The sequence below is a fragment of the Stigmatopora argus genome, chromosome 13 (assembly GCF_051989625.1).
Source record: "Stigmatopora argus isolate UIUO_Sarg chromosome 13, RoL_Sarg_1.0, whole genome shotgun sequence".
In the NCBI taxonomy this organism is placed as follows: domain Eukaryota; kingdom Metazoa; phylum Chordata; class Actinopteri; order Syngnathiformes; family Syngnathidae; genus Stigmatopora; species Stigmatopora argus.
The window spans coordinates 16,347,924-16,372,040 of NC_135399.1; the positions used below are offsets into that span (position 1 = coordinate 16,347,924).

Genomic DNA, 24,117 nt, shown 5'->3' on the forward strand with positions numbered 1-24,117 from the left:
ATTTTGAAATGAAATTCTGAATTGACTTTACAGCAAGAGTGTCAGACTCGGGTTTGTTCGTGGGCCGCTTTAACGTCAACTTGATTTCACGTGGGCCGGACCATTTTAGATATAATATTTAGATATTTTTTATAAACGGATTAAAATAACTGCATTAAAAGCTCTGAATATTCAGTTTTTTTATAGATCTAAAACAATGTTTATTTTAACTTTTTTTAAATATATTTTTAGATTTTACAAAATGATTTTTGAACTAAAAACACAGAAAAAAATGATTAATAAATGACAATTATTGATTTAAAAGGGGGAAAATCAGGAAATTTAATATACATATATACTCGTCATTTTAATTTGATCCTAAAACAGAAAGGCGGGACTCATGATTGACTTTCCCGGGCCACACAAAATGATCCGGCGGGCCGCCACTTTGACACATGTGCTTTACAGGATCTTCTCATTGATGAAGATTAGCGGGCCATGCAACGCCAAACCGACGGCTCAGTACGTATACATATTTCTCATCTATGAGTGAAAACAAACAACACAATGGACTATTTTCTCCAGACTCAAAAGGCCCACCAAAAGGAGCTGTGGATGGAATCCAGACCATCTTTTTCACCATGGCTGCAATTCAAGACAGACTCGGATGGAGAAAGTTGGTTCAACATTTGCGACAGTACGCACGCTCGCTTACTTTTGTAACCTTCTTCCCGCCATTTTAGCTTGCGGAACCTTGAGCGAGGAAGCGGACGGCGTGCCGAGCATGGACAAATGTCCAAGTCTCACCAAAAGACCTTCAAACAACAACCGGATGCTCCCCATCAAAAAACGCCGAAGCCTACGGAGAAGTCTGGTTAACTACATATGGTAAATTACAGCATATTTTTTCCAAAATATTTTTTTTCTTGCTTCTGATACACAACGCTGATATTTTATGCACTTACATCAAACTTTACTTTTTTTTAAAGCCAGCAACAGCAGCACCTCCTGGAAGATGATGAAGATGGTTTACCCAGTGATTTGGAAAAGGTATCCTACGTAATAAACACACAGACACACAGGGTACATATTTATTTTACATGGTGAATAACGGGCTAACCAGTGGTTCTTTTGTGTATTCCGCTGGAGAAATATTACCATTATATTCAAAATGGCATCAACCTGGAGAATCTCACTCCTCTGCAAGACTCTTGGGTGAAGAACATCATGGGGAAGGTGCCCGGTCACCTTAAGAGCCAAAATGAGACGCTCGTCGTGCTGCTGGATGAAGTTAGGGAAGACTACTTGCTTAGCATCAAGAGCGCAATACGTAAGGACTTGTTTTGTTTTTTGCAATGCTATCATCCTGTTCAGTCTTGTTATGAGGAGTGGTGGCTACGTGTATAGCATTTGATCATGGATTATTATTGTTTTCTTTATTTTCTTGGACTTTGTACTCATTTTGTTTATTTTTTTTAAATTTAAACTGGATTTGTTATCGTAGCATGACTTGAAACGAAGCTAGTAATTTATCATTTTTATGTCATTTTGGGAGCAGGCAAAATGTCTCTGCACTCAGCAAATCTGTAATGCCATCCTTATTTTTTTATGACAGTGAAATACACATTTGGCGATCCGGTGGAAACGGACGAGGACGCGGTGAAAGATCTGCCTCTTCATAGACAAGAGTATGTTTGTCTGTTTTTTTCCATTCTGAGAAGGTCATCAATGCGAATAATCAATTTAAATCCATTTTTTTTTCAGGTTGGTACGAGTGCCCAAAGCTTGGAAAGATTCTTTCAAGATTTCGCGGAAGAAGATGAGCAACTGGCTGTACTCTTTCAACCCCACCATGCAGCAGGTGCTCAATCTGTGGAACACCACTTACAGGTAAGCGCCTTTTTCAACGTGAGCCGGATTCCCAGTGGTTACCACAATAGCGCAATGCCACGTATCAAATACGCAAAGTAAAAGTCTCCCGGCAGAGATTTGCGTCTGATCGATATCGCCGAGCTCCGCAACGGAACGGAGGCCATGGAGTTGTCGGCCTTTCAACAAAATGCCAACGGCCAGATTGGGAATGTTAGAGGAACCCTTCTCAACAAGTAAGCAAGGCATTTAAAAATGACATAGTATAGAGAAACTCCGAATTTAATTGAACTGAAATGCTAACTACTACTAACGTATGATGTTGACTATGTATTTATTATTTCTTTATTGATTATTATTATTATTATCTATTGATTATTTATCTGTTCGTTTGTTTGTTTTCGTTATTTGTGCACTTGGTGGTGAAGCTTTAAATCTCATTATACTTGTATAATGACAATAAAAAACATTGAATTGAACTCAATACAATTGAACTCAATACAATTGAACTCAATACAATTGAACTCAATACAATTGAACTCAATACAATTGAACTCAATACAATTGAACTCAATACAATTGAACTCAATACAATTGAACTCAACACAATTGAACTCAACACAATTGAACTCAACACAATTGAACTCAACACAATTGAACTCAACTCAATTGAACTCAACTCAATTGAACTCAATTGAACTCAACTCAATTGAACTCAATTGAACTCAACTCAATTGAACTCAACTCAATTGAACTCAACTCAATTGAACTCAACTCAACTCAATTTAATTGAACTCAACTCAAAAGAACTCAATTCAACTCTATTCAATTGAATTCAACTCTATTCAATTGAATTCAACTCTATTCAATTGAATTCAACTCTATTCAATTGAATTCAACTCTATTCAATTGAATTCAACTCTATTCAATTGAATTCAACTCTATTCAATTGAATTCAACTCTATTCAATTGAATGAAGGAGCGTACTTTTTGTCTTGGCCGACCCAGATGGCTTCCCGAAGTGCACAACATTTACTACCACGGGAGTCGGCGTAAACTGGTGCCGCTGCAAAGCCAAGCGGACAAGCTGCAGTCTTTTTTCAACTGCGCCGCCACGCTCATGTCCATCCAGCTGCAGAACCTGGTCTTAGACTCCATGAGCGACTACACCAAGTTCATTTGTCCCAATCCGGTAGGGAGATGAATGAAAAAGCTCTTTCACTCTTTGCTTTTCCTATATATATTTTTCTGTTTTTATCGACGCTATTTGTCATCCCAGGACTCCGATCAGCCCTTCGAAGAGTCGGTGTTTATGCTCTTTTTCATCCTGGACGATCGGCAGATCTTGCTCGAACCCGACCTCAAATCTTTTGAAGATGTCCTGCTTAATCTCTACGAGTTCATGCTCCGGTCGGTCAGCATGTTGCCACGCGTGGAAACCAAACTCTACGCCGATTGGGTGAGTGTGTATGTTCAGTTCTGTTTTTTTTTAATTGATCTAGGTCAACATATTCAAGACAAAATCATATTCTAGATGTTTTGGTAATAGTCATACACCTAAAAAAATAGGAAATATAGAAAGCGACCAACAGCCAACTTGAGCTCATTTGGTGGAATTCCAAAGTGGAATTTTCCCCAAACGAGTGCTTCAGAACAGCTTTTAACCACTTTGTGAACCAATTTCTAGAACAAAATAGCACGCCATCGACTTTTGGTCTGAAGCAGACGCTCTCAATGTATTCCAGCCTTTATCAAAAAGTTAGAAAACACGTCCACTACATGTAGATTTAATCATTGAACACAGAAACTGGTTTTCCTGACAGGTCATATTCATTGAAATTCAAAAGGAAGTCGGCCATTTTGGTTCAAAGCCCCTGTATATTAAGGCAATTCCCCTTGGAAAGTTTGGAATAAATGTTGGTGCTCTGCAGACCTTTCCATAACGATGGCCCCAAAAGGATCCATTTTTTGTTCGGGCTCTCCCAGGTGAGCACCTCCGGGGAGACCCTCAAACCGGTGATCTTGCCGGAGATCATCCAGGTCCAGGCGGCGGACGTGCGCAAGGTCGTCGTCTCCGAGTACGTCAAGCCCACGGAGTACATCCACGAGTACGACAAGTACGCCACCTTGGTCAACAAGGAGGCGGAGGAAGCCATGGAGCGTTTCCTGGGCGAAGAGCACACCTTCAAGGAGCTCCTGGATGAGGTCATCAACTACCAGGAGCTGATCGACTGCATCCAGTACACCTCACGCAAGGTGAAATAATACCAGCAAAACGGTATTCGCTTTTTAATTTTTTTGGGGTCCACGAGGTGTCCTCATTTGGTGCCGGTCCGCCATTTTAGGTGGTCCACCTTGGCATGTTCGAGGTCCAGTGCCACAAGCTCATCCAGGGCCTGGTCAAGCGGGCAAAGGACCTCCAGCAAAAACTGGTTTCGCAGATGCTCCACGGCCATCAGGAAATCAACACCACGTAAGTTGTTTTGACAAAATGATCTTTTGAGGGAAACCATTCATTGTAGAATATTGTCGTTAAAAAGTCAAGTTGGAGATTTAAAAAAAAAAAAAAAACGTTTTCTAATACATAGTGTGATTTCCTCCGTTTCAAAGGTTATGCAATGAATTTGAAAAGATCGCAGAGAGGACGCTGAGCACGCCACCGGACACGCATTCACTCATGGCGTTGAAGGTATCAACACGAAATATGCCTAATCGGATCATCCCAGCTAAAATGGAAATTTTATTACAAAATGAAACTTGCTCATTTATTACCAGTTGCCATAGATGTCACATGCCTGGAATGCATTTTCTACATCTAGATTTTAGGGGTCCGAATCATTCATTCATTCATTTTCTGAACCGCGTATCCTCACGAGGGTGGCAAGGGGTGCTGGAGCCTATGCCAGCTAACTACTGGCCAGCCAATCGCAGGGCACAAGGAGACAATGGACAACCAATCATAGTTTTGGCAATTTTAGAGTGATCAACCAGCTATCTTAGCATTCATGTTTTTGCAATGTGGGAGGAAACCGGAGCACCCGGAGAAATTCCACACAGAGGACCCACCTGGGATCTGACCATGACCCCGGAACGGCGAGACCGACGTGTTAACCACTGTGCCACTCTGTTGTATCAAGATGCACACAAAAAAAATCTAAAAGACCCCCAAAAATCGGGCCATTCGGTTTAAACATCTCCTTTTTGGGCAATTAAAACTGGATTAATTAACACTGACGACTGACATTTCTAGAAGCGAGCTTGATGGTTGCTCAAGGTTTACGAGAAGATGTTTTTGGAGGGATTGCGTGCATTTGAATTTGATTTGACGGCTTTTTGGCCCACGCCAACGGACACGGCCGCCAACATTTGACATGGTGCGAAACTCGACTCGACAACTTTGCCCATTCCCGCAGGCCTTCGTCAATAAAGTGAAGAGCACGGACCTACCGCAGCTGGAGCAGAGGTTGGCAAACTCCAACACGCAGCTGTGCTCGCTCATCGATTACGTGTCGCTGTCGACGGCCGACATGGAGCTCAACAGGAAGACCATCCAGTGGCTCAGGCGTCTGCCCAACATCTTTGAGGAACACGAACAGATCGTCTCGGAAAAGACAACGCAGTATCAGAACAGCCTGGAGGTTGGTCTTTTGCTTCTAGACCTCAAATCCGTTTTAGCGATCATTGGATCAAAATGGAAGCCAATGACTTCATAATAATGGCACATTTATTTTGCTCTAATTTGTGGTACATATAGTATATAAATTGCCAAAATTGAATATAGATAATTATTTTGGAATGATACATTCATTATTGTCTCTCTTTCTAATATTTATGTTATTCATAGACTTATTGCTTTTATTTCATTATTCAATTCGCCACTCATTTCGTCATCTTCAGAACTTCGTATCCTTAATGAATTATGATTTTTTTAAAGATATTTTTTAATGAAATACTGGATTTTATGTGAATACTTCAAACATTCAAGTGCGTTCTAATTAATTACCCAAATATTGAACACAATTTTTGGATTGTCTTCTATGTAGAGCAGTATTTTATATATAAAAAAAATATTGGTAAGTAACTCAATTAAAATATTATTTAACCCGCCAAATGTTAGTTATTTTTGCATTTTATTATTCACAAGAGCATAAATTGATTAACATGAATAGAAATGCCATGCAAATACCCCCATTTCCTTGCTCTAATAGCGTTTTTTTGTGTGTAAATTGCCCCTTCCAGATGATCCGCGAGCACTTTAAGGAGGAACTGGAAAATTACAGCATCCAAGTGGAAGAGTTTACGTCCTTTGGCGACCTCGAGGATCTCAGCAAATACCTCAAAAAGGCTCAGGGTCTCAATTCCAAATTGGATGCTGCTATTGAGCGGGTAACAAACACACTTTGGCCATTTCAGTATTTGAGTCTCCTAGAAGATTTTTTATTTTTCTATTTTTTTTTTGCTCATCCTTACACAGCTGACATGACAAAAATGACTAAATCTCATTGTCTACTGTACTTACTGCCTTTATGATCATTCAACCAAGATAATATTGAGACATTTCCCATTGTAAGTCCACCAAACCCAAACAGGAATGACTAAAATATATTATGAGACCTCCATGTACTGTCGAGGCGGATTTGTTACAACATTTGAAACCTGATGAGGGCAGCATTGGCCTTAGAATGAATTTATCGACTTAGACACAAGGCCTATTATTTTTCATGATTAAAAAAATAAAAAATAAAATCTCACAGCACTCTACTGAAAATCATAACGTCTCAATTTACTCTCAAAATCGACTTACTCAGTGGCAATAATACTAAGATAAGCAGAAAAAAAATATTATTATTGAATTATCTTGCCCATAAAAGTATTCAAACGTTAATGATCAAGACTTACACAGATCCATAACTACTGAAATTGTACAATAAAAATTATTTGTGGAATGGTTGGCTTCTGCATAGATGAAACCGATGAGGTATTCGGAGATAAGGATCCAACAGAGGGCGTTAGACTCAATATAAAATAGTATGGTTTCTTCCACCAGATCAATGAATTCAACATGGAAGAGGAGGCATTCGAATGGCCCGCCTCCCAGTATCCACGCCGCAAAAGGACCCAAGACAAGCTCACCCCCTTCCTGCGCTTATACGAAACGGCCAACGATTTCCTGACCAATCAGAAGCAGTGGCTTTACGGCCCGCTTTCTGGCGTCAACCCAGACAAGGTAGCGGCATCTCGTCAAGTTTTTTTGTGACCGAAGTCGGCCGGGATGGGCTCTGGCACCCCCGGCAACGCTTAAATGTGCATATTTGTCGGACTTTCAGATAGAAGGGGACGTCTCCAACTACTGGCGTTCTTTGTACAAGCTGGAGAAAGGCTTTGGGGATGTGCCCAATGCTCTAGGCTTGGCCACCATCATGAAGGACAAAGTGGAGGCCTTCAAGAAGGACGTCCCCATGATACAGGTGAGGCGCCCGACGCTACGCCGTGACCGGATACTTTGTCGCCGGACAGTTCGTCGACCGGACATTTCGTCGACGGACAGTTCGTCGACCGGACATTTCGTAAGGTTAGTGGTTAGAATTAGGGTTAGGGGATAGTGGTTAAGGTTAGGGTTAGGGGTTAGGGTTAACCTTGCGAACGATTGTTTTGTTGCATAAATAATTATTATCAACCAGGTAATCTCTCTCTCTCTCAAAATTATAATCACGAGAGTTTTTACTTCAGATTTTTTAAAGGAACTTTGACATTAATATAAAAGGCAGTAAATAAAACGAAAAATGTCCGTTCGACGAACCGTCCGGGGAAGAAGTGTCTGGCGACGAACTGTCCGTTGACGAAATGTCCGGGTACCACGATACGCGGTAGGTAAGCCTCCGTTCATTGGTCGGCCGGATGACTTTCATCCAACGTGGATCCTATCTGCGCAGGTGCTTTGTAATCCAGGCCTGCGACCGCGCCACTGGGACATCCTGAGCGAAATCTCCGGCAAACCCCTCAACACGACGGACGAAGAGTCCGCCCGCATGTCCTACTTCCTGTCCCTGGACATGGAGGAGCACCTTCCCGCCTTTGAAACCATCAGCGAGTCCGCCAGCAAGGAGTACTCCCTGGAGAAGGCCTTGGAGAAGATGACCGGCGAATGGAGCGAGATGACCTTCAAGCTTCTGCCCTACCGCGAGACGGGAACCACCATCCTGTCGTCGGTGGACGAAATTCAGATGCTGCTGGACGACCACATTGTCAAGACGCAAACCATGAAGGGCTCGCCTTACATCAAACCTTTTGAGGTGGAGATTCGGTAAGGGACCAGGGATGCCGCTCTTTGGGGTTCGGGTTGGGGTTGAAGACAAAAATCATACGAAAGATGGAAAAGACGAAGCTCAGGAGTTTGGACTGATGAAATTAAGGGATGGAATGTTGTTAGAAAGGTCGCGGGAAGGTGTAGGGAGGAAAAATGGGAGTCTGCAAGGAAGGAAGCCACTTAGTTTGTCTTGCATTTACAGCGAATGGGAAGGGACTCTACTGCTCCTGCAGGAGATCCTGGACGAGTGGCTGAAGGTCCAATCCACGTGGCTCTACTTGGAGCCTATCTTCAGCTCGCCCGACATCATGGCGCAGATGCCCGAAGAGGGACGCCGCTTCACCAACGTGGACAAAACCTGGAAGGACACCATGAAGCAAGTGGCCACGGTAAGATCGGGACACTCCTGAAACGGTGACGTCATCAATTTAGGAAAGAAATACAAAAATAAATATTAACATCGTGTATTTTATACAAAATAGTAAAGGGAAGAACATTATCAGTGTGTTGGAGCCAGACATGAAAAAGTTTGTCATACCGACCTAGCCGCGTTTCGTTTTTCTCTACTGAGAAATATTTTAAATAAATTCATCTGAAAAATGCAGCCAGCATTGACATAATTAGTATTTAGTCACATCAAGAAATCTGACACTTGCTGCTTTTTGTACTGGCAAGAATTGTCCTAAAACACAAGAAATCCAGCAAGGTAGTGATGCATTTTCTGTATTTTGCCGATACAGAAAAAAGGGCATGATGGATTTCTTAGCTGGGATGCTATCAATAGATAACTCCGATTAGCCACACTGACTTAGCACGAGCATTTTAACTGTAACTACTGACAGGTTATGTAACGTTAGCGTCTCATCAATCTATAACGACTTCTCAACTCGGTCACACATTTCAAGCCATTCTCACTTCTTAGGCCACATTTTAAATCTTAAATTTCTCACGCCCCCCAAAATAGAAGTCGACGATGGTCGTCGCATAAAAATAAATGTCCGTATCTTATAAAACGCTCTTATTTACATTTGTCCGGCAAACTAAACCCACCTTCGTGGAAGACCAAAAGACCCCCTTAGGTTAAAATTGATTTCTGGATGATTGTTATTGATTCTCCTTGAAATGCCTCAGACATTTTTTTCAGCGCAAAAAGAAGGAAATTTACAAGACAATAGGACCTACTGCGGGCGTTTTGATGAACACGGATTTAATCCGATTTTTATTTTATGTTGCCTTTAATAGAATAGCCGTGCCATTTTATGCGTTTAGTCAGCGGAAAGCTATTCACCAGCACACAGAAAGGGAGAACAATGCATCAATGGACGTATTAGGTGCCATAATGGCTTTTTAATGCTGTGCAGATGCTCTCAATGGGCGGACACAACGTGTCCTCGGCTCGATACGCCGGGTCCCCAATCTTCGGATTTTTCATTGTTCCACGCCGGTGCTTCACATCTCGCGACGACAATATTGTCTACGTGCCGATGAGGGGATGTCGTGGAAAGGCGGCAATTGGTGGCGGGCCCCTCGTTGATGGACTCCATCACTCTTCTAAACAATATGGCAGCCGGCTTCTCATTAGAGGGTTTAAGTCTGCTGCATTGTTAAAAGCCAACAGGTTCGTGAAAAAAATGGGACGAGCGCCCATTATCGCTCTCGATTGTCCGTGTGGCGGTGAATAAATGCGGTGTAAAGAGAAGACAAATGATAAATGCGGTGTCGCCGCCTCGTTATTGTTTTTTTCAGGCATAATTTTGGCACTCATTCAAGAAATATTTATTATGAATGTTTTTTTACCACACATCGGGGCTCGGGTGTTAGTTTAAACTAGGGGTGGTGAAAAAGTTGGTAGCCGGACGTTTGGTCGCCCGGACGTTTGGTCGCCCGGACGTTTGGTCGCCCGGACGTTTGACAACATGACAGAGAGTTTACTGTTGAAACCAGCTCTCAAAATTATATTCATGAGAGGGAGTTTAATATCTAAATATATACTGTTCAAACCAGCTCTCAAAATTATATTCACCCGGGCGACCAAACGTCCGGGCGACCAAACGTCCGGTCACAGAAAAAGTTAGACACAAAGGGCAAAATTTTCAACCGTGAGAGTCAAAAAGCCGCATAAAAAGGTCCAATCTGCCAAATTATTTTTGAAAATATAATTTATTATTTGTTTTTAATTGGCTTTGATGATTTTGAGTGTGTTTCAAGGGAGAATAAGAACAAGAGAAACATGAAACAAGTCAAAAGTATATACAAAATATGATAAGAAGCATATATTTTGCCCGGGAGCCGCACTTGGCTCGAGAGCCACGTGTTCGTTAAACTTTTATAGTAGGAGAAGGTAAAAAAAAAGATAGTTTTGATTGTTTCGCTACAGCAAAAAGTGGTTTGACATTCGAAAAGAAACGTGAAGGCGAACACGGCACCCCCAAAAACGGGCCCAAACGCGATAGCCGTCCTCAAAGACTCGGCAAAGGTTAACGACGTGCTCGGCCCACTTAAAAGGAGACACATCAATTCGAGGCCAAAGCTCTGCGGTGTCAAATAGAAATTATAGATTTTGTCTGGGAGCTTCGCCGTCATCTTTAGCGGCGAAGAAAACCAGGCCACCGAGGGACCGAAGCACCGCACACACAAACGCAGGCGGGTGGCCGCACTTGGATTTTTTCTTTTCATTGACCCAGAAACACAAAATGAGGGCTCGTCTTTCTTTTTCTTCAGTTAATTGCTTACTTTTCTTGGTGAGCACATACAGTATTTTGCACCCTTTCTCACCAATTAAATGCCATTCACACATTAGGGTCTGTTTTTAACAAAATGATGGTTGCAAGATTGGAATTTAGAGAGTCTCGTCCTTGTTTTCCCACAGGAAAGGCACGTGTTGGTCGTGATCCAAATCAATCAAATGCTGGACCGACAAAAGAAGTCCAACGAGCATCTGGAGATGATCCTCAAAGGACTCAACAACTATCTGGAGAAGAAGCGTCTCTACTTCCCTCGCTTTTTCTTCCTGTCCAATGAGGAGCTGCTGGAAATCCTCTCGGAGACCAAAGACCCCACAAGGTAATCGGGGACACGTTGCTTGTTGACAAAAGCAAATTTCTCCTGAGAAAATGTACTGCTGGAAATCTCCCTAATCGCTCATCTTTTCTCAATGGATTTAAACCATTTAAAATAGGCTGATAGACTCGTTCCCCAAATTGTTTGTTTTTCTTGCCCACCTTATTTTGGGAAATCTGGTTACCGTATTTTGCCGTTTAATATACCCGGGTATATGAAAGGATTTTTGCTTTTTTGAGCCTCCCGTTTGTGCGCCATTTAATATACCTGGGTATATTAAACGGCAACTCAGCTTTTTTGGCAAGATTTGTATGGTGTTCATGGGGGCATAATTATAGATACTTAAGTTCATTCAAATTCCAAGTCAGACTTTATTCAGCAGTAAGTAGTTTTAACCTGAGCAGTAAGTAATTTTAGTCTGCAAAACGTTGATGCACCCCGTCACGCCATAAAGAGTGCGTAGTGGATCGTACTTTCCCGTTTGTGCGCCATTTAATATACCCCTGCCGTTTAATATATCCGGGTATATTAAATGGGGGGTATATTAAACAGCAAAATACGGTAATCGTGTCAAATTATTCAAACGAGAAAAGTCCACTCGCCCGATTTAAACTTTCTTCTGGTTGACGATCTCCGCAGAAAAATATCCAATATGCCAATTGCTAGCATCTGACCAGATTGATTAGCAGGATAATTCAATTTAGCATTTTTACGACAGTCTATGTCTTCCTTTCTAAAGTCTATCGACCCTTCCTGATGTATTTTTTTTAGGGTGCAACCTTTCTTGAAAAAATGCTTCGAGGGCATCGCACGCGTCACCTTCACCGAAGACCTCGACATCACTCACATGAAGAGCAGCGAGGGTGAACAAGTCCAGCTCGTCGATATCATTTGCACGCCTAACGCCCGCGGCCAGGTTGAAAAATGGCTCCTGGAACTGGAGACCGACATGATATCGTCTTTGCACAAGGTGTCTTTGAGCGCCCTTTTGGCCCAGTAAAGCCAAACTGAATAGTTAAATCCAAAACCTGACATCCGCAGGTCATCGGGGAAGCTATCGTTGCGTACCCAAAAGCCTTGAGGATAGACTGGGTGCGAGCGTGGCCCGGTCAGGCGGTACTCTGCGTCTCACAAGTCTACTGGACCAAGGATATCCACGATGCCATCAAATCGGGACAGAAGGTGATTTGCCTCGTTGATATTGTATCTTAAAAATGTAAACCAATTTGTCAAGAATACTGTCGAACAGCTGAGCTAACGACACAAAGATGGTCTTGGTGTTTGGCGTTTGGTCTTGCCCATTTCTTGACCCTCTCCCCAGGCCTTGGATGACTACCTGGACCAGAACAACCGGCAGATTGATGACATCGTGCAGCTGGTGCGAGGAAAGCTGTCCAAACAGAACCGGGTCACCCTCGGCGCTCTGGTCGTACTGGACGTCCACGCCCGGGACGTGCTTGGCTTGCTGGTCACTAAGGGCATCACCGACGAACATGACTTTTTGTGGCAAAGCCAGCTGCGCTACTATTGGATAGTAAGTGACTTATTCCCTTGTTTCGCTGGAAACTCTAAGAAATCTGATCTGTGGGCTGACTTGTGTGTGCAGGAGGACACCCTTGAGACCAAGATGATCAATGCGGGTTTGCCGTACGGGTACGAGTACCTTGGCAATACGCTGCGTCTGGTCATTACGCCACTGACTGACCGTTGCTACCGGTAAAGCCATCTTGTTAATTCTAGGGACTGAATTTTTATTCAGCTCCCAATGCAAATTTCACAAATGTCCACATGGCATAGTACTTTAAAAATGTACAATGAGTTAGCCATTTGGGGGTTTAGTTTTCCATTTCGGGCCCTTCAAAGTGTTTAATCCTCTGAGCCTCCTTCATTCAGAAAAATACAATCTATTACGGGAAGACCCACCACAGGGTTTCAAGAATCCGTGCCTTAAAATGTAGAGCAAGTCCACCATTTGGGCTCCAAAACAGAGATTATAAAGTCCAATTGGCATGAAAGAGGACATTTTATCAGCCTTTGTTTGATTGCTACCTACCACAAAGAGAAAATTGCTTTGTTATGACACTTTCTTTGTCGCCCCCAGTACTCTGTTTGGTGCACTCCATCTTCATTTGGGTGGAGCACCAGAGGGCCCCGCCGGGACAGGAAAAACTGAAACCACAAAAGATTTGGCCAAGGCCGTGGCCAAGCAGTGCGTGGTGTTCAACTGCTCGGACGGTCTGGATTACATTGCCCTCGGAAAATTCTTCAAAGTGAGTACGGGTTCATGACGTTCTCCTTTTAAATTGCTTCCGTTGTTTTTCGCATGTACTACAATCAATGTAAACGTACACGCCACCAGGGCCTTCTGTCTTGCGGAGCCTGGGCGTGCTTTGATGAGTTTAACCGAATCGATTTGGAGGTCTTGTCGGTGGTGGCTCAACAGATCCTCACTATTCAGAGAGGTATTTGTCAGTCCTTAACGACTTTTGTGTCGTTCCAGTCCAGTTCTTGAATGTACAGAGATGCTCACCAGCCCCTCCATGTCTCTCTTGTTCAGGAATCGCCGCTCACGCCAAGCTGCTCATGTTTGAAGGAACGGAACTGAACCTGGACCCATCCTGCGCCGTGTTCATCACAATGAACCCCGGTTACGCCGGCCGCTCGGAGCTTCCGGACAACCTCAAAGTATGTATCTTTACTTGGCGAAGGAACCGATTCAACTCGTAGATGGAGGTACCGGCGGACCTGCCGATGAGAGACGATCGGGTGTGGGGTCTCTCCGCAGGCGCTGTTCAGGACCGTGGCCATGATGGTGCCGGATTACGCCTTAATTGCGGAGATCGTGCTCTACTCGTGCGGCTTCGTGACAGCTCGGCCACTCTCGGTGAAGATCGTGGCCACTTACCGTCTGTGCTCGGAGCAGCTGTCCATGCAGCATCACTACGACTACGGGATGAGGGCCGTCAAGTCTGTGTTGACTGCCGCCGGAAACCTCAAGGTAGGCGTGCGTGGGGACCAATTCAAGCACTGCATCTGACACTTTTTCGATCTTTTTTGATAGTATGAGCTCCATATTGTTTTCAAAAGAGGTCTTTCGAGGAATGTCACAATGTTATTTTTTTGTTTTTTGATACCGGAGTATCAGATCAGGACTTTAAACCAGAAATTCCATCCCACGTCTACCTCATTTTCAACTGTCGATATTTTTTCCTCCTATCTAACAAAACTCCAGCCATGAATTTTATTGAAATTGCCTAATTTTGGGCATGGGTTCTTCCCTCATGTGATAGATACGTATATCCACCCAATTTCGCGATGGTTTGTAAAATTGGTGTGAGGGAATGGTAATTGTTCTAACAAGGTTTTGAAGGCAACACATTCATTTTCGAGCTTTTGGGACATTTTTAGAAAGCTGACAATGAAGCATTTTTGGCACCGGAAGATTGACTGGCAATCAGTCAAAGATGTGTCTTCCCTGCGACCCGTTTATCATGATCTAACATCTGTTTGTTGGGATGCAGCTCGCCTTTCCAGACGAGAACGAAGACGTTCTGCTACTGAGATCCATTATTGATGTCAATCTGCCAAAGTTTTTGGCCCAAGACCTGCAACTGTTTGGGGTACGTGTGAAGAAAACCGCATTCCGAATGCTATCCGATATCGGTGCCATGGAAGTTGCTTGTCCAAATGTTCAATTTTTTTTGTGGTTTAAGAAAGATGACGTAATTGTCTCTTTTAAATGCATTCTCCCTCTTTCAGGGTATCACGTCTGACCTTTTCCCCGGCGTCACGCTCCCAAAACGAGACTACAGCACTTTGCTGGACGCCGTCAAGGAAAACTGCGAAATCATGAACCTGCAGGTCACCGACTTCTTCATCGAGAAGATTTTGCAAGTCTATGAGATGATGATCGTGCGTCACGGATTCATGCTGGTGGGAGAACCCTTCGGGGGGAAGACCTGCGCCTACCGCGTGCTCTCGGCGGCCCTCCACGACGTCTTCGTCAAGGTACGGAAAAGCAAATGGCGGCCTGCCTCTGATTTTTAGCCCATCTAGATTGAAACCGCTTGACTCGTTTGGCGTCGCAGCATTCAAAGAGTGTAAAATCGGATTTTTATGAGAGGGCTGATGTTCCTCAATGTGGCTCAGTCTGAACAGGCCCAGATCCGATTTGGACACCAGTTAATAATAGTGTGAACAGTTGAATTGGAATCGGATATGCCTGCCGTCTAAATGCATCGAAACTGTTGCTTTTTATGCTAAAGTCTGAAAGACACATAGCGTAGCTCCTTTCAACCTTCTAACATTTCACAGCGTTGATCAAGAACTGATGTAGACCCTTCGGTATCTCATCCGACTTGTTGCCGTCAAATATTTACCTGGCCATCGTTTTGTCCAATCCATCTTAACAAATAGTTTGTGAGTTTTTTTTATTATTATCAGGAAATCCCTGAACGCTTATTGCACGCCCTGAAAAAAGAAGGTACAATGATCTGGCGCTCAATACCTGGTGAATGTCTATCCAATTTGTCAGAGCGCTTGTTTGCTGTCGCTATCAATCCGGCACAACTGGCGAGTCGTATTTACATGACTGCACGGCGAGGAGACGGATGAAAGCCCGCTGATGGAATGTCAGGGATAGCCGCATTCGTCACTGTAAATCCACTCCGTCACAAAAAAAGTGTACTTTTCTCTTCTCGTTAGGCAACCGCTTCCATTGTTTTGAATTCTAAGCTTTCAAACTCTGGAGGAGCAAATGGAACAGAATGAAGTAAACAAATACACTTTTCTTCCTTAACCCTGGAGATCCTTCTGAGGATAAGCGAGTGAAGGAATGTGTCATTAACTAATTAAATACCTACTAAAATATGGAATTATTTCACTTTTGACATATTTCTTTGACACGTTGCAGCACTTAATGAATTTTTTTAATCTGTCAAACGCATTCATCAACGTCGATCATTTGCACTTTTAACATCTTAATCTATTTGCATTAGAACAATAAAAAATAATTAATTTGTCCAATGGTTCCATTGCAAAAAAACGCCAATCTTGATCAGGTCAAAATAATTTTTGTTCGTGTTATGACAAATCTTGTGGCTAGATTTTTGGGGGGGATTTTTTTTTAAATGCTTGTGGATTTCTGCAAGTTGACATTTCTGTGTCACGTCAGGGCTTGATGGAGGAAAACGAAGTGCAAATCACGGTTATCAATCCAAAATCCATCACCATGGGACAACTGTACGGCCAGTTTGACCCAGTTTCCCACGAGTGGTCCGATGGAATCCTGGCTGTCAGCTACAGAAACTTTGCTTCTTCCCAGGTAGGGCAAGTTCTACATTTTCAGCTCATATCAAATCATTTTCAAGGTCACTCTGTTTGCGTCGTCCCACTCAAAGATTGCCTCACTCATTTTTCATCACTAACTTGCGCTAACAATGCTCCAGTCAACTTGATTCAGATATTCGTATGACAAAAAGTCACAACTTTTTCTTAAATGTGTCGCCTTCAAACAATGGAAAGACGTTGATTCAATATGGGCGCCGGATTCAAGGATTTCGTTGGAGTTTCCATTTGTGGTAGAAAACTCTTCCACTCACTTTATCTTTAACTTTATCTCACTACATCAATACTTCATCAAAATTGGGATATTTTTCCACCCTTAGGGGGATTTTTTTGTGCATAATATTGCCTGCTTCTTACATTTTTAATTTCTTTTATTTTCAGCTAATCCATTGGCTATCGGGGATTTTAATTCTCCACTGTATAAAACCTGATTGTTGGTTCAGCTCAAATAACATTTTTTCACTTGTTCTTTTTTCCCCATTTGAAATTTCTTTTAATTGCATATTTCAATGTCGTTTCGTATTTCAAATTCCAAACATTTAAGCACGACTTCTTCCGAAACCTCATCATTGCGAATACCCACGATCCTGACGTTTGTCGCATCGAAACGAAGAAACACGACAAATCTTCATGTACCGTTGTCTTGTCCCTCTCTCTTTTGAGACCCCCGACAGAAAGTGGCTGATTTTCGACGGCCCCGTGGACGCCGTGTGGATCGAGAACATGAACACGGTGCTGGACGACAACAAGAAGCTGTGTCTGATGAGCGGCGAGATCATTCAAATGTCCCCCCAGATGAGTCTCATCTTCGAACCGATGGACCTGGAAGTGGCGTCACCGGCCACCGTGAGGAAGCCCCTTTTCCACCCCGACTCCCCAAATAATGTCCTTTATCCCGCCTTTGGTCTGGGTCAGATTTCTGACTGCTTTTTCTAGGTCTCTCGTTGTGGAATGATCTACATGGAGCCCCACATGCTGGGCTGGCATCCTCTTATGTTGTCCTGGTTCAACCTACTTCCCTCCACGGTGACCCCTGCCCACAAAGAACTGATCGGAGGCCTCTTCGAACGTATACTGCCGCCCTGCCTGGAGCTCATCCGCAAAGCCACCACGGTACGTTAAAACGGGCCGACCCTCGGTTCGGCACTCGTGACCTAAGACGGCTTTATTTGGAGTTGTCCCTCTGTAGTTGTAACTAAAACTTTTTCTTTTGTTTTTCCTTTCTTTCAGGAGTTGTCGCCGACCTCCGACAGTAATCTGGTCAAAGCTCTGATGAATTTAATGGACTGCATGATGGATGAGTTTCACGACCCAGCCGTGATGAAGCGCATGAACGACAATGACATCTGCTCCTGGTTGGAGGTTTGTACGACCGAGATGAACGCGGCAGATGTTGCCACCGTTTATTACCGTTGCTAAGTGTTCGGGTAAAACACGGGACGCCATTTGGGGTCAAAATACGGCGCCATTGGGTAAATGAAAGAATTTGTTCAAGACTATAAATGCAACGTGACAGTCAGGCAAAATGGCTACTTACTTTTCAACAAGATGCAAGTCAACGTTGAAAAATGACATGACAAAAATTTAATACTAATTTATTAAACACAATGACGTGAACGTCAGAAGGAGCAGCACAATGCCCATTGAATCTAAGCGGTTTAAATAATATACACTTTATTCCCTAAAGTTATGACTTTGTTTTTATGAGGTTGGATTGGATTGGATAACTTTATTCATCCCGTATTTGGGAAATTTCATTGTGACAGTAGCAAGAAAAGGCATAGTTATAAGGTAGACCGTACAGTCAAAGGCTGCAGAACAACAAAGCAAAAAGCACAAAGTACAAAGCAAATCAAAGTCAATGGGATAAATGTATTTTTCTATTTTGTGTTACCTAGACTATTAAAATCTATCCATGCTAAAGTTCAATTTTTCTAGATGTCATAACATTTCTTAGAACAGACTGAAGATTTTTCTGAATCTGGGAAGCCAGGCGACCGAGTGGTTAGCGCGTTGGCCTCACAGTTCTGGGGTCGAGGGTTCAATCCCAGGTGGGTCCTCGCTGTGTGTGGTTTGCTTGTTCTCCTGGGCTTGCGTGGGTTTTGTCCAGGTGCTCTGGTTTTCTCCCACATCCCAAAAACATGCATGCTAGGCTAATTGAACATTCTAAATTCCCCCTAAGTTTGATTGGTCCTCCTTTGTCTCCTCGTGCCCTGCGATTGGCTGGCCACCAATTCTGCCTGGAGCTGGTAGTGAGCTGGGATAGGCTCCAGCACCCCCCACGACCCAGGTGAGGACAAGCGGTACAGAAAAGGAATGAATGACTAGAAACTAAGCCCTGACTTTCATTCCCTGCATGATTCGCAATGATATATCACGTATTTTCTTGTCACACTATCATGTGTTTGGCCCACTGCTGTTGTACCCCCATGGTGAATGTCACTGTAAAATACTCCTCACATTTTCCGCCGTGCTCCCCATCAGGTCATTATCATTACAAGCATTCAATTAATCAACCTTTTAACAGCAGGAACGAACACGAAACTCGGGAGTCATTTGCAATTCCCGTAGAATCCTTGTTGTTCTTTCACCCCCCCCTCACACACACGCACACAGAAAAGCTGTTATCTGCAATGATCATTTCTCCAATATCATGCCACACAACTGCTATTTGTAGTGAACTTTGCTGTTTTATGGGTAGTTGGAAGTTAATTTTGCAGTGTTGTTGTTGCTCATTTATTTGCATAATTGCCCAAAACAACACAAAGGAAACACAAAGTGCCTTTTAAGTGGATTGGCAACCTGTTGATCTTTTAATGCATGGGTGTCCAAACCTTTTATTCTTCCTAAAAGGGTTCGGGTTAATTTTCATTTGTTAAAGCGTGGATTGGAATCAGGTTTTTAGAGTATTTTTATGTTTGTTTTTTAAGACAACCAGCAACAAAATAATCCTGAGGTAAGAGGATATTGTAATTTATCTATACTAAATAATCATTTTTGCCTAAAAAAAAATATCGGAGCAATTTCAAAACATAGAGGAAATGTCCAGTCAGCTCAAATTAGTCAAAAATATCAAATGCTTTTCATCAGATTGGATTTTTTTTAATAACAAATTTATTTGTTTAAAACAAAACACTGCAATTTTACAGTTTCCTACGTTGATTGGAAATAATGGACATGCCACACTGTTTACATGACTAACTCCACTATGTTCCTAGTTTAATGCCTTTATTTTCTCGGGACGTACAATTGTCCTGTGGATTTTAAAAATCGTAACGTCCCCCACCCACAGGGCATCTTCGTCTTCTGCTTGGTTTGGTCGGTGGGGGCCAGCTGCAACGACCCGGGTCGCCTGAAATTCGACCACATGGTCAGGGAGCTCCTGAATGGGCCGCTCAGCGATGAGACGCGCAACCTTCACGCCATCCTTTGCACGGCGGGGCCACCCACCAAGGAGCTGACGGTGCCGCTGCCCACCGAGGACACGGTGTATCAGTACCGCTTCATCAAAGAGGTGAGCGCCCCCACGTCGGAAACGCGCGCCATCTCCAAAAGCGTCATCCGAAACGAAACGACACCTTCAGGGCAAAGGCCGGTGGGAGCTGTGGACGGAGGAGCTGCAGAGCGCCCCCCCTCTGTCCAAGGACATGCAGTTCAACGAGATCATCGTGCCCACGGAGAACACGGTGCGCTACTCGGCGCTCATGAAGCTGCTGGTCACCAACCAGAAGCCCACCATTTTCATCGGTCCCACCGGGACCGGCAAGAGCGTCTACATCACCGTAAGTGTTGACCACCAGGCGAGATAATTGTACACAATCGATCCGCTTTGGAGATTTTTGGGTCATCAAAACATTGAAACGGTTCCAATCGCAAAGTGACAAGATCTCCTCGGAATGACATTCCGTCAAAATGTTGGAATCTTGCTCATTCCAGAAGGTCCAATCTACTTCCTCCAAGTGTCCGTACAACCACTGCCCAATTTTTAAAAATATAATTGAATATGTTCCGCACAGGAAGCTGAAATTGATTTTACGTTCTGTACACTTCTCACCTTTAAAACTAAATATGACATGTTGAAATCAATGTAGGAATATTTCGCCGTTTTGTTTGACACAAATGACCTACTTTTTGTAGTGTGAATATAAATATATGGTATATTGCATTATCTCTTGATTAATATTTTAATTGGAGCTCTTTCATGGGCGATGTGAGACATTAAATCCATTTCAACTGGGAAGGTTGGCATTGAGTTTGACTTCCATTGACAGCGATACACCTCCAATCCAATTTGATTGGCCGGCTATCACCGTCAATGGCAGCGAATCAGTGATTACCTTCAAATAATTATTTTGATCGATATATTTTCTCCCCAATTCCGATTTTACAAATAAAAGTGGGAGGATTGACTTCTATTTTTCTCCCCAGAACTTCCTCCTGAATCACGTTGACAAGGAGGTCTACAACCCGTTGTTTATCAACTTCTCGGCCCAGACCACGGCCGCCCAGACTCAGAATATCATCATGTCCAAGTTGGACAAACGGCGCAAAGGCGTCTTTGGTCCTCCTATGGGGCAGAAAATGGTACTTTGTCGACACGCCGTCCATGCACGGCAATCCAAAGATTTGTTGTCCAAATCTATCTGAACAGGTGGTATTCGTGGACGATGTGAACATGCCCGCCAGGGAGGTGTACGGTGCGCAGCCCCCCGTGGAGCTGCTGCGCCAGTGGTTGGACCACTGGAACTGGTACGACCTCAAGGACTGCTCTATGATTAAACTGGTGGACATTCAGGTCATGTGCGCCATGGGGCCGCCCGGTGAGTGGAAAATAGTCCCATGGGAAAAGTAGGAACCTGAAAAATAAATTGATCTTCATCCTATCGTTCCGCAGGCGGAGGACGAAACCCGGTGACGCCGCGGTACCTGCGCCACTTCAATATGCTGACCATTAACGATTTTGACGAGAAAACAATGTATACCATATTCTCCAGGATCATACATTGGCATTTTACTATTCGGTGGGTAAGATCACAGTTAAACAATCACATGAGATGATAAAAATATGCGCTACGTTTTGGGCGCAGCACAGGAAAATCATTGAGTCGTGCTTTTACTTATGAATGCCTCCACGTACAAAATTTTCAGGTTACGAAAATTACATTACTAAATAATTTTCTCATGTACTGCTCTACTTATGAAAAATCCAAGTTACGAAAAAAAGTTCCGGAACCAATTGATTTCGTAAGCAGAGGCACAACTGTAGTCATAATGCAATTTTCACAAGCAGTTGATCCATTTTTTTCCTTCCTTTCCAGGTTTTCCTTCCCCAAGACGTTTGCGTCGCTGACCACTCAGATAGTGAAAGGCACCATGTCCGTTTACAAGGAAGCCACCAAAAATCTCTTGCCTACCCCCCAAAAGTCCCACTATTTGTTCAACCTACGTGACATTTCCCGTGTGATCCAGGGCATCTGCTTGTCGCGACCTGAAACGGCAGAGGAGCCGTCCACCATCAAACGACTTTGGGTACACGAGGTGAGACAAAACAGGAAATTGCCAGACCAAATTATTCACAGCTTGAGGCTTTTCAACAAAGTTATTTGGATTTCCTTCCATGGACCAATAACTGTGAAAATGGAAATGAACAAGATATTTTCTTTAGCTATATCTTGAGAGGGTGGCACGGTGGTCGGGTGGTTAGCACGTCCGCCTCACTGTACTGAGATCAAGGGTCGAATCCCGGATTGGCAACCAATTGAGTGTTGCCTTCTGCCCATTGTTAGCTGAGATAAATAGGAGCCACCTTTTTTATCCTTTAGGTTTTGCGGGTGTACTACGATCGTCTGGTCCAAGACTCTGATCGCTCGTGGCTGGTGAGCCACCTGCACGTGGTGTTCAAGGACCAGATGGAGGTGAACTTCCACCAGCTTTTCCAGTATCTGGATCTGGACCAGGACGGCGTGGTGACGGAAGACGACCTGCGCAGTCTGATGTTCTGCGACTTCCACGACCCCAAGGGCGACGACCGCAGCTACCGCGAGGTGGTAGACCTGGACCAGCTGCGGCAAGTGGTGGAGTCCCACCTGGACGAGTACAACACCATCAGCAAAGCGCCCATGAACCTGGTGCTGTTCCGCTTCGCCATCGAGCACGTCTCCCGCATCTCCCGCATCCTCAAGCAGCCCAGCGGACACGCCCTCTTAGTCGGCGTGGGTGGCAGCGGGCGGCAGTCTCTGACCCGCTTGGCGGCGCACATGGCCGAGGCGGAGCTCTTCCAGGTGGAGATCTCCAAGACGTACGGCATGGTGGAGTGGCACGATGACCTCAAGCTCATCATGACCAGGTCCACGTCGGGCGAAGCTCACGGCGTCTTCCTCTTCACCGACACTCAGATCAAAATGGAGTCCTTCTTGGAGGATATCGGCAACTTGCTGAACACCGGCGAGGTTAGTGCGGGAGCCAAATGAAAACTCTGCTCCGCCTCCTTCCCGTTTGGTCTTCTACCCGATTTCGTTTGTGGTACAGGTGCCCAACCTGTTCGCGGTAGACGAGAAGCAAGAAGTGATCGAGAAAATGCGAGTGTTGGACCGCCAGCGGGAACGCGATAAGCAGACGGACGGCAGCAACTTGGCACTATTCAACATGTTCGTAGAGCGCTGCCGCTCACAGATGCACGTGGTTTTGGCCATGAGTCCCATCGGCGACGCCTTTCGGAACCGGCTCCGACGCTTCCCGGCCCTCATCAACTGCTGTACTATTAACTGGTTCCAGGTACGGTAAATGTACAGTACAAAAAATGTGAAGTCGTGACCGTAAACTTTGTAAATTCTTGCCAGACGTGGCCCGAGGATGCTCTCCAGGCCGTGGCCTGTCGCTTCTTGGAAGACGTGGAGATGTCGGACGAGCACCGGGCGGGCTGCATTGACATGTGCAAGACTTTCCACACTTCTACCATTGAGCTGTCCACTCGCTTCATGGATGAACTGCAGCGCCACAACTACGTCACCCCCACCTCCTACCTGGAGCTCATCTCCACCTTCAAGAGCCTGCTGAACGCCAAACGAGCGTAAGACGGCAACCCGCGAGCGCCTTCCCCATGCGGCACTGACCATCTGGATCTTCACGTTTCTGCTTCCTCTAGCGAAGTGATGACGCAGAAAAATCGGTACGTGGTGGGACTGGAGAAGTTGGAGTCGGCATCGTCGCAGGTGGCCACCATGCAGGTCGAGCTGGAGGCGCTGCAACCTCAGCTGATCGAGACCTGCAAGAAAGTGGACGAGATGGTAGTCCAGGTGGAGCGGGAGTCGGCGGAGGCGGCCGAGACGGAAAAGGTGGTGAAGAAGGACGAGGCCGTCACCAACGTGCAGGCCATGGCCGCCAAAGCCATCAAAGACGAGTGCGACGCCGACTTGGCCGTCACGATGCCCATCTTGGAGTCGGCGCTTTCCGCGCTGGATACGCTCACGCAAAATGTAAGTATTGGCTGAGGATCGCTCACGCCAGGGGTGTCCAAACTTTTTTTTCCCTCAAGGGCCACTCTGAGAAAAATCGAC

The 24,117-nt window shown here is 44.4% G+C and overlaps 1 protein-coding gene across 4 annotated transcripts in view; it reads left to right on the forward strand.

Annotated features, from left to right (window-relative positions):
- Positions 1-24,117, forward strand: part of dnah7 (dynein, axonemal, heavy chain 7) — a 46,613-nt gene that overhangs the window by 1,310 nt on the left and 21,186 nt on the right. For 3 of the 4 annotated variants that reach the window (XM_077616966.1, XM_077616967.1, XM_077616965.1), the window contains exons 2-45: positions 448-501; positions 565-655; positions 723-867; positions 969-1,029; positions 1,129-1,309; positions 1,595-1,667; positions 1,744-1,869; positions 1,965-2,084; positions 2,857-3,040; positions 3,128-3,307; positions 3,835-4,104; positions 4,194-4,321; positions 4,459-4,537; positions 5,262-5,486; positions 6,088-6,234; positions 6,896-7,075; positions 7,176-7,316; positions 7,782-8,152; positions 8,358-8,544; positions 11,025-11,218; positions 11,987-12,185; positions 12,257-12,397; positions 12,537-12,749; positions 12,822-12,931; positions 13,317-13,485; positions 13,575-13,677; positions 13,773-13,900; positions 14,001-14,213; positions 14,737-14,835; positions 14,975-15,223; positions 16,389-16,538; positions 17,225-17,407; positions 17,498-17,674; positions 17,792-17,923; positions 19,854-20,075; positions 20,146-20,343; positions 20,990-21,145; positions 21,213-21,381; positions 21,456-21,582; positions 21,880-22,099; positions 22,384-23,010; positions 23,090-23,335; positions 23,401-23,630; positions 23,706-24,036. In XM_077616966.1, the coding sequence (XP_077473092.1) occupies positions 478-501; positions 565-655; positions 723-867; positions 969-1,029; positions 1,129-1,309; positions 1,595-1,667; positions 1,744-1,869; positions 1,965-2,084; positions 2,857-3,040; positions 3,128-3,307; positions 3,835-4,104; positions 4,194-4,321; positions 4,459-4,537; positions 5,262-5,486; positions 6,088-6,234; positions 6,896-7,075; positions 7,176-7,316; positions 7,782-8,152; positions 8,358-8,544; positions 11,025-11,218; positions 11,987-12,185; positions 12,257-12,397; positions 12,537-12,749; positions 12,822-12,931; positions 13,317-13,485; positions 13,575-13,677; positions 13,773-13,900; positions 14,001-14,213; positions 14,737-14,835; positions 14,975-15,223; positions 16,389-16,538; positions 17,225-17,407; positions 17,498-17,674; positions 17,792-17,923; positions 19,854-20,075; positions 20,146-20,343; positions 20,990-21,145; positions 21,213-21,381; positions 21,456-21,582; positions 21,880-22,099; positions 22,384-23,010; positions 23,090-23,335; positions 23,401-23,630; positions 23,706-24,036 (7,899 nt within the window). In that variant the 5' untranslated portion in view covers positions 448-477. The remainder of the gene's footprint in view (positions 1-447; positions 502-564; positions 656-722; positions 868-968; positions 1,030-1,128; positions 1,310-1,594; positions 1,668-1,743; positions 1,870-1,964; positions 2,085-2,856; positions 3,041-3,127; positions 3,308-3,834; positions 4,105-4,193; positions 4,322-4,458; positions 4,538-5,261; positions 5,487-6,087; positions 6,235-6,895; positions 7,076-7,175; positions 7,317-7,781; positions 8,153-8,357; positions 8,545-11,024; positions 11,219-11,986; positions 12,186-12,256; positions 12,398-12,536; positions 12,750-12,821; positions 12,932-13,316; positions 13,486-13,574; positions 13,678-13,772; positions 13,901-14,000; positions 14,214-14,736; positions 14,836-14,974; positions 15,224-16,388; positions 16,539-17,224; positions 17,408-17,497; positions 17,675-17,791; positions 17,924-19,853; positions 20,076-20,145; positions 20,344-20,989; positions 21,146-21,212; positions 21,382-21,455; positions 21,583-21,879; positions 22,100-22,383; positions 23,011-23,089; positions 23,336-23,400; positions 23,631-23,705; positions 24,037-24,117) is intronic. The other variant, XM_077616968.1, reaches the window with a different exon arrangement.